Source organism: Nuphar pumila, chromosome 5, assembly GCF_984573655.1.
Source record: "Nuphar pumila chromosome 5, dmNupPumi1.hap1.1, whole genome shotgun sequence".
In the NCBI taxonomy this organism is placed as follows: domain Eukaryota; kingdom Viridiplantae; phylum Streptophyta; class Magnoliopsida; order Nymphaeales; family Nymphaeaceae; genus Nuphar; species Nuphar pumila.
In genome coordinates, this window is record NC_143253.1 from 6,450,582 (window position 1) to 6,460,237 (window position 9,656).

General features: G+C 36.9%; 1 protein-coding gene across 6 annotated transcripts; it reads right to left on the reverse strand.

The window, feature by feature from the left end:
• Nucleotides 1–1,589: 1,589 nt before the first annotated feature.
• LOC149836604 (putative apyrase 7) lies at nucleotides 1,590–9,367 on the reverse strand. 6 transcript variants are annotated; one of them, XM_090005476.1, is made up of 4 exons: nucleotides 9,198–9,367; nucleotides 6,783–6,839; nucleotides 4,714–6,618; nucleotides 1,590–2,081 (listed from the first exon to the last, which is right to left on the reverse strand). In XM_090005476.1, exons 3-4 carry the CDS (start codon nucleotides 6,557–6,559, stop codon nucleotides 1,783–1,785), a joined length of 2,145 nt encoding a protein of 714 aa, XP_089861602.1. In that variant the 5' UTR covers nucleotides 6,560–6,618; nucleotides 6,783–6,839; nucleotides 9,198–9,367; the 3' UTR covers nucleotides 1,590–1,782. The 6 variants fall into 6 exon arrangements, with proteins under 6 accessions (XP_089861602.1, XP_089861600.1, XP_089861601.1 ...); XM_090005474.1 differs by having other exon boundaries at nucleotides 4,714–6,666; XM_090005475.1 differs by having other exon boundaries at nucleotides 4,714–6,681.
• Between the last annotated feature and the right edge of the window lie 289 nt (nucleotides 9,368–9,656).

Here is a 9,656-nt window from a genome sequence, read left to right on the forward strand (position 1 = left end):
TAACTCAATATTATCCCGATTTTATTGGTATTTCATCGTGATCTTTAAGTATTTGATAATCTCTCTCTCTCTCTCTCCCCCCTCCCCCCCTCCCTGTGAGATCCATTTAAGGTGCATTTGTTTAGGAAGCAAATTGGTTGAAAAATCTTCATTAATGATAATGCAGCAGTTATCATTGATCAAAAAGGAAATCCAAAAGGCAATCGAGTTTTTAGTTGTGCTTCATCAAAACGCACCACATCCACAAGAAGAGCTAGGGGCCAAAACAACTGAACGATGCAAAGTGAATGGATGACTGTCACAATGTGGATGGCTTTGCTCATCTTGATTAAGGGTTTTGTACATGTTAGAGGCCATAGGTATGCAGAAAGTATGTCTTATGCCGGGTACTAGCAATCACTTGATGATGATGTTTTCACAGTACCGGGCATATATAAAAGATCACTCTTGGGGATGTCATAGCATTGAGTACCTCTGCCACATGATGTTTTCACAGTACTGGTGCATATACAAAATATCACTCTTGGGGATGTCATAGCATTGATTACCTCTTTTATTAAAATATCCATGCCAATCATCAAAATGCCACCATAAAAAAAGGTAGCTCTGGTTTCATATTGACATTATTTTTAAGCCAATAAGTCCACTTTCAATAAATACAAGCCTTTCATATACCATTCCAAAAGTGGGACACAAGTGAACTTCTGTTGAACATTCTTAAGAAAAGCTTGAACAGCTAGAGGCAGTCTCAGGGTCAGGATGGAATGTCCAACACACTTTAAGTGCCTGATAGTATGATAGGTTGCTCTTGAAGAACAGGAAACTAAACAACAAATACTCTGCATATATTTTCGGACTAAACTTTGTGGAAGCCAAATGTAGTAACACAAGAAACTCCAAATACTTCTGTTCCAGGTTTCATGTCATTGTCTAATCCAACCGGTGTCCAGTAACCTATACTTGTTCTAAAGTACATGTAAGGACTAATGAATTTCAAATGTGCCTACAGAAATGTAAAACTTCTGTTTGTTGAAATTCAAGCATGCCCTCAAGCCAAAGGACAGGAATGGAATATCCAACTTGCCTTTGCTGGCAATTTTGATAGGGTGCTCCACTAAAAACAGAAAATGAAAGAGAATCCTAGAGTATATTTATCCTAGTGCACATTTTCTTACTAAAAGAACCTTGTTCCAGCAGCATGATGCAGTAAGAAAAGGTCCTTTGAAATACTTTCATTGTACGTTTGTCATTGTCTAATCAACTGGTTTGCATGGCCACTGGCTTTATTAATTTCGTAATCATTTTTACAGATTAGAAGAGCAATACATACTAAAATTTAAGGGGATATTGATTTTCTTCTTAATGAACAGCGTACGCTTCAGGATTACCTAAGATGATAGAGTACCCTGTCTCTTCTCATTCCAACAGCCGTTGGTTATCACATGGAAAGTACCATTCATCTGCAAATGCCCATCCTTATAATTCCAACTCAATATCCCACCAATTAAGCAATTTATTGTAAAGATAGGTTCTCACTATCTTTGGTCTAATAGATCCGTGTCGGGATGAAGCTTAATGATGCAACTCTAAATAAAAGTTCTGTAAAAAATGATTTTCTTAGAATTTGCTGCAGGAATATCATGTACACAAAGAATGTGATTCGGAGATGCCACAACTCTAGCAACAAAGAACAATAATGTTGCCGAATTTTATCTACTATATTTGATAAAAATTTGAGGCTGGGCAAAGTGTACCGGAGTGGGAGTGATTTACAAACACCTACTACACCTTCACCATGTGAGCCTCAGCAAGTGAGGAACTAAGGTCTTCCCTTGACTGTGATCGCCTGCTTTGAAGTTGCATTTGACTTCGATGGGGAGCCCAGGACCCACCGCTATTTTCCAGCTGTATCTGCCCCAAATTACTTGTGGAAAAGCTGTGAGAAACTCCACTTCTTGGTACATGTGGTAGAGATTCGATGAGGCTGATGTTGCCACTGTTTAAACCATGTGGAACTCCAAATGGTCGTTGCTCAGACCCAGCAATGGTGGGACTTAATGGTGTCTTCACTCTTCCATCACCTGAAACATCACAAACATTTCAGAGCTTTTCTTGTGCAATATGTATGCTAGCCACATGCTAAAATCATTGACTAGCACTCTCGTTCATCAGCTTCTCAACCATTTTCAGTTTCTTTTCTTTTTTTCTTTTTTTATCACCGATAAAAGGGAGTCAATAAAAAACAGTTAAGTATCACAGAACCCAGATAAAAGTAGATGTACAAGTTACAAGAGAAGTGCACACATGCTTGACATTTATAATATCATTCAACCACTAATTTCAGTAAATATTATAGGCAAAATATGTCTATCCATAAACATTTTGCCTCAATTTGGCCATCATAAAACAAGATGATGGGGTAATGATATTAACCTCTCTTGTAGATTTATAAGACATTTAGTCCTCCATCAAGTGTGTCTATGGCTACATGCGAACACATGCAAGAGAGAGAGAGAGAGTAATATATATGAGCATCTGTATGCATCTATATGTCAAAATCATCAATATATCACTGATATTTTGAAAAAAATCATGAAAACAATTGCTATATTTCACCTAATATTTTGTGAAATAGCATTATTTTCAATATATCATGAGATTTTCATTTTCCTATTTCCAAAATTTCAATCTAAACACATTGTTCACAATTCACATATTTTCTAATTTGTATATCTGTTTCTATAATAAAAAAGACAAGGAATTTCAATGGGCAATGTAAGTGCCCGCAGCGCTACCATTTCTCAGAAATAAAAGAATAGCTATGTAGCTATAATAAAGAACCTCATAAAAGTCATACGAAGTGTTTGCAGTGGTATGCTGATGTTAGCATTCATAACACCTCTGGACAGACAATTAAAAATGAAACGACAGTGAATTATAAAACAATTACAGCGGCACTGGCATTTCTTTTAAAAATTATCAACAGTGGCAGTTCTTTAGAAATCATTGAAAGTGACCTCCCAAAAACCAAATAAAAACCAATGACATTGGCTCACTACCTTGAAGGGATCTTTCAGCTCTACAGTGACTCCAACCTAATGTTTTTAATTCAAAGAACCACATCCAACCCAATTTTGAACAAGCAGTACTTTCTTTTTGCACAAAGGAATATTTACCATTAGAATATAACTAATTATTTAAAAACATTAAATACAGCATCCAAGTTATGACCATGCTCATCCAAACTTCACACCATGACAACATCAATCTATATCACAGTAAATATGTCAAGAAAATTATGGAGAAGCTAATTCATTACCACACACCAATTAGCCTGAGTGTTCAGCAAACCAAACCATATAAATAGGACAAACTTAATGACTTAGTAAAACCAGAATCACTCAATTTTATAAATATTCTCCAAAGATGAGACAACTTTTCTGGGGGATACTTGATAGGATGCCTGCACAGGAAGATCAACTTGAGGCTGCAAACCTGCAAATGTTATCAACCGCTCCCCTGGGATGCAGCTGAGCAATTGATAGCATTATATTTTGAACTCCTTAAGCACTTTTATACCTAAATAAGGGACATCTTCCAAGTTAAATTAGCGGCACAAGCCTCCATCAGGCCATTATAACCAGTAGATGAGATCTAGATTATACATTCCATGTCTTTCTGAAAATCACTGAAATAAAGCAGTGAATAATCTCTTTATAAGTACTAAGCAACATATTGCCAAATATTATTTTAAGATCATACATTCTGATGAAATTTCATCAAGGAGTGGTGCTTTCTTCATGGTCAATTCATTTACCAAACTAAATGGGTCATGCATACAAGACCAATCACTCACTAGTATTCCTTAAACCTATATCCAAGTTGATGCTTTTGCTAGAGAACAACCAGTACAACCATCTATTTAGTTCACATACTGTTCCAAAAACTGCAAGTGTTTTGAATCATCTAGTAGAGCAGATCTCATCATTTTAAAAATGAAAATACTAAATTACAAAGCATATCAATGAACCAAAATTCATTACTAATGTGCTTATACAAAATTCCAAGGAATACTACAGTAAAACTGATGCCACAGCTGAGCAACAAAGAAAATTTATGCTTATGCTTTCCAAGAGAAAAAAAAGGTCCACAAACATCACAGCCATATTGAGAGAAGGGAGAAACATAAAATTCCAAGCATCTAATAAGGACAAATCACCTCTTTGTATTGCAATACCTCGTCTAATTAGCAACATCGTATGGTGACAACTACACCAAACGGTGGAAAAAATAACAGTCTATGGAAAACAAAAATTCACCCAAAACTAGCAATAATTGAAAAAGAATGCAGGGAGAGGTTTTTCACATCCAGTTGGACCAGCTCATGTAACAGAGAGAAGTAATTATAGGATATGATCAACCAGGAAAAAAACCTACATCATAAATGAGGCCAGAACACGTTAGCAGGTGGTATGTCATGGAAAAGAACCTCAAAACTATTAAAAAGAAGTCCACAGATGCACAAGATAAATCATTAAATGGAACCATGATGTATACACAATATGAGTAACAAAATTATTATTTCAATAGCAAGAAAACAGCAAAATCCAACCCTCATAAACAAATGTAGTTGCAAGATAAAACAATTATGAATGGGAACAGTAAACATAACCTGAATGATTTCATATGGAACAGCCAGATACAGGAGCTTACCAGACCACCCAAGAGTAAAACCTGAATTGATAGGACTCCAATGCATAAATCTAAAAGGAGAGCTGTTTGCACTCTGGTTCATGATAAGTGGGAGACATGATCTACGGAAGCATCTTGAGGCTCCTTTGCCAGTAAAGTATATGATGGAAACAACGAGCACCAGTGATATAAATATAATAGCAATGAGAAGAGCTGGGTTCAACTTCTGAGGGTAAATAGAAAACCCCTGAATCTCGATTGTTCTCGACAATATTTTTCCAGCTTCTGTTAAAGCAACACCTAGTGTCCAAGTGATGCTACCAGAACCAATAACTACTTGCTTATCATCGATATGTAGGCCATCTCTCAAAAGTGAAACTATGTAAGGTGCACGGAAACAATACTGCTCTATGAATGGCTGTGGGGCAACACTGTTTTTAGCAACTTCCCATGTTTTCCCACAAAACTCATGACCCTTCTGCAGGACATCACTGAGAGAAGCTTTGGAGCTCAAGTTAAAAAACTTGAAGACAACATAAAATCCAGACATTGCAGAAAACCGTCCATAGGGCTGGGCTAAATCATCACGCAGGGCACAAGGTTTCTTTGAACAATCCATGCTAGGATATAAATGCGACCATTCTGACAAATTAACAGTTGATTTTGCAAGTGACACACAATCCTCCCATTGTGGGACACCGTGCAATTCGATAATGGTTCCTGATGCTTTTTTTTTCATGCTTCTTTTCCCAACCAGGGGACTTCCTCCTTGATCAATTGGAGCACACTGAGAACATACATACTGCTCTCTGTACCCAGTCTGCAAACATGGATGATCAAGTTCTATCTTGTCATTTATTTTCTTGATACTTCCAACATGCTTCTTGACAAGAAGTGCAACTGATTTATCAAAGGCATCATTTAGGCCATAACCAGAAAGAGAATAGGCACTAAGATAATGCTTAGCTGCCCCAATGCTCAAGTTTAAACTAGTTTTATCATGCAAAATATTCTGAGTTTCAAAAGTTACTTGCAGCGAGGAACCGCCCAAGTCTAGGGATCCGAATGTTGATTTTGACTTTCCAAAGCCTAACGTCTTCATGTGATAATTAAGAGCTATCCATCCATAATAAGCTTCCTCCATGCCAGTGATAATCTTCACCCACTCCTTTTGACACATAAATGATGAACTTTTTAAAATGACCAACGCATTATCCAGAAGCCATTTTGAATCAGCATGTGGCAACCGTCGAAGACCTGCAGTAGCACAAAGGTATAAAGGAGTGTTCTTGTGTGCTCTTTTGGGTATTTGCTTCTCAGCCCACTGAAGAAGGGGTTTTATGGCAGACTTTAAGCCCGACATATTGTGTACAAGTTTGTCAAAACCAGGTTCTGTTTCCATACGACGATAAGCACGACCATTCCTCACAATGGGCTTTTTTTGAGAGTCCTTAGGCAAAGATTTAACTATCAAGGGAAGACTTCCATGGCGTCTACTATTATCAGGTAACCACTCGTACACATAAACCCGAGTGCCCGTGCTTCCGCTATCCAAAATTACAGAATATTGAGAAGATTTGGGAGACCAAAAAGTACTGAAATACCTCGAACAAATGTAGAAAGACAAAGTTAGCAACAAAATGCAAAAAAGAACAGTAGCTAATCGCAGCCATCTTTTACGTGTAAATGAGGATGGTGGCAGGCCTTTCTCCTTTGAAAAACTAGAACCTGCAGTTTCCCTTTGCAGAACTGTTGGAAAAAATTTTGCACGTGCTGTGCTTGTATCAGTTCCATAGTCACGATGACTATCTTCAGGATTAATGTTACTGTAAGTTGAGAGATCTTGTAGAGATGAGGCAAGTCTCATGCTTGTTTTCTTTCCATATCCAGCTGAGCCAAACCACCAACTTGAGGCTGTAGCTGAAACTGAACCAGATGCAGTTGGAGAATGTGGTGTTGTCACATGACTCAGAGCTGCAGCAAAAATTGCTGCAACTTTATCAAGTCCCATCTGTTTGGTTTCCCACCTTTATTTACTGTAATATCAATACCCCCCAAAAAAAAATCATTTCAAAATTGTTCAAACTTACAGAAGATGAAAAGAGTGATATCAACAGCTCACACTATGCACCAAGAACCAACACCACCTGAAAATATTCAGTGAGAAGATCATGGAATCAGACATACATAAAATACCATGAACCATCCATTCAAACTAACACATGCATAATTGACCAATCCATTCAAATATCATGAAATACTACATAAAACCACTAAATACCAATCTTCAAAGATATACAGGTTGAGCATGCTATATGGCCAATCCATGAAGAGAGATTTCAGGATTAGATCTGATCACCAAAATATCCACACTTTGAATGGTAACAGATAAGGACAGGCAATAAACAGTAAGAAGAAAAAAAGAAATCCAAAAGTACTCAACACTAGACTAATTTTCTTCTAGAAATCAACATCAGTAAAATGGTAAAACCAAGTCCAGATTGTCAGCCACCAACTTTTTGACTTGGAAGAAACTAGAACTGAAAAGAATTAATAAAAACTTAATACTCCTCTGCAAGCATGCATCTTGTTTTTCTCACCGTCTGCCTGTGAATTTATGCAAGCCAACAAATAAAATAGAAATCCAGTTACAGATTTTCAAACTTCAAAATTTTTATCTGTTAGTTTCCTGATGAGCTAGAAAGAAAAGAAAACTTATTTTATACCCTTGTCTGCCCTGATCCTGTATGAAAAAGGAACAAATATTGTGAATGGTTAATCAATGACCAGCATGGAAAGCAGCTCAGTCAGATCAGCGTGGTGGTATTGACAACATTGCATTCTCCACTAAACAGTTGACCGCACAACTTTCACCCCCTTTGGTCTCTATTAGCTCAATGTTCATCATGGTTTGAGTCACTTGTGAAGATAGCTCCTCTACCTCTACTACTAACACACGTGAATGGGCTATGGAATGAGGTGGAAACTCTCAAGAATTCCTAAAATGGAAGAAGAATTCAACTTTTGAATCTCATCAAAGGCTCATCAGTTCCATTCAAGAAGTCCAGCACCCTTTACTCTCATCAAGACTACTACAACTAAATAGGGTCAGAAAAAAGATTTTGTAACCAACTGCAGACCAGATTAACAAACTTAATCGTCCTACTGAATCAGGATAGGATCAACAAAATATTTAATCTCAGCAAGCACATATCTTTCTTCATGTACAATTTCAAAGGTTGAACAAAAGGAGCTTTCTCCGTGAAAAGGAATGTTCATTTACTCTGACCATGTCCTACTAACAATAAAGACTTCATAATTACAGCAATATCCAATCTAACAGGATTTCTTACAGAGGATTGAAAAATAAACTTACATACAAATAAAACAGTGACACCAATTTGCATCACTGGATAATACATTCACTTCACAGCATATCTCCAATATTCCATCATAATTAAAATTTTGTTGGTCAAGCGTATCCCACCCAGCAAAATGTGATCCTCGTTTTGTTAGCTTTAGCATCACAGAAAAAGACCAAAAATTATAAATCAGACAACAAATCTATTTCCCAAACCCAAAATACCTCTGCAATTGTTCAACATTCCCACCAACACGATAATTAACAGTGATGTCAGACACTTCCTAAAGAACTTGCAATGCTACAATATTCCATAACCAGTTCTAACGTTGCCATCGCAAATTGTTATCAATAACAACACATACCCAGCATCAAAGATGACTAAAAAGGTGCTAATCACTCAATTTCTCAACGCCTCAACACCAGTTCTTCGTCTGATGTCTGCCTGATAAGACCCGTCTTTATAAGCAAAGCAAATTGTACACAAAGCAGCCAAAAACAAGCACGGAATCAACACCATACAACCTGGGCATAACAAATTCATCTACAAAACTTACACAATTATAGCGTGCACAAAGTAACATAGCCAACAAAACTTCATCTAAAGATCAAAATGCAATTGCTAGTGGCGTTCAGCATCAACAATTGAACGTTTTCGGATTCGAATCGCTAAACCCAAAATTAAATCAAGCACTACAAAATGTAGCATACTACCAAACAACCATTTCGCATTCGACCAAAGACCACGCCCCAGTCAGCGATCCTAGTCCACACTGAAAACCCAAAATTCTCAATCACCACTACGAAGAATATAACAAAACAACCGGAAGAAGTCCCTCGAACATCGATCACCGGCCCATCTTAACTCAAAATCAACACCACTTCTTCCAAAGCCAAAACCATCAAACTCCACAAGTAAAGCGAAAAACCCGCAACAAAAAAAGTGCCGAAAATATCAGAACCCTAATTTCAAAAAACCCCCAAGAAATCGTCAAAAACACGCACCAAAACTTAGTCCTAGAACCTCGATTTAGATCTTATATCCCAATAATCACATCACACAACAAGCAAAGAACTCACCAGGCGTAAGAAAAAAACTCAAATCCAAAAAAATGCCAAATATATCGGAAAAAAAATATCTTACCGGGATCCGCACGCTCTTCCCATCAGAAGAAAATATCTACACCGAAAATCTCACTAAAAGAATTAGTAAAATCAACGATCCGAAGAAATTTTTAGGGTTAGAGTTTTTTTTCCCTGATCCGTTCGAATCGAGTAAGAGTGAACAGGAAATTTGGGGAATAAAAAATGGAAACAAATTATTACTAAATAATTTTTTTTTAAAAAAACGGAGGGTCCGAATCGGAATATATATACGAAGAGGGAAGAAGGGGTGGGGGAACTGGGAAGGAATGTGGAGATTATTTTTTATTTAATAAATTTAAATAATCAACGTTAGTTGAATTTTCTAATTCGGTTTAATTTTCGTTAATTAATGATTAAGACAAAGGATTAGTTTTTCCATTTTGCTTTCCATTAAAATGACGTTTCTGTCCCTAATTGCTTGGTAAACTGACTTTCATATCCCTAGAAGGGTCACAAT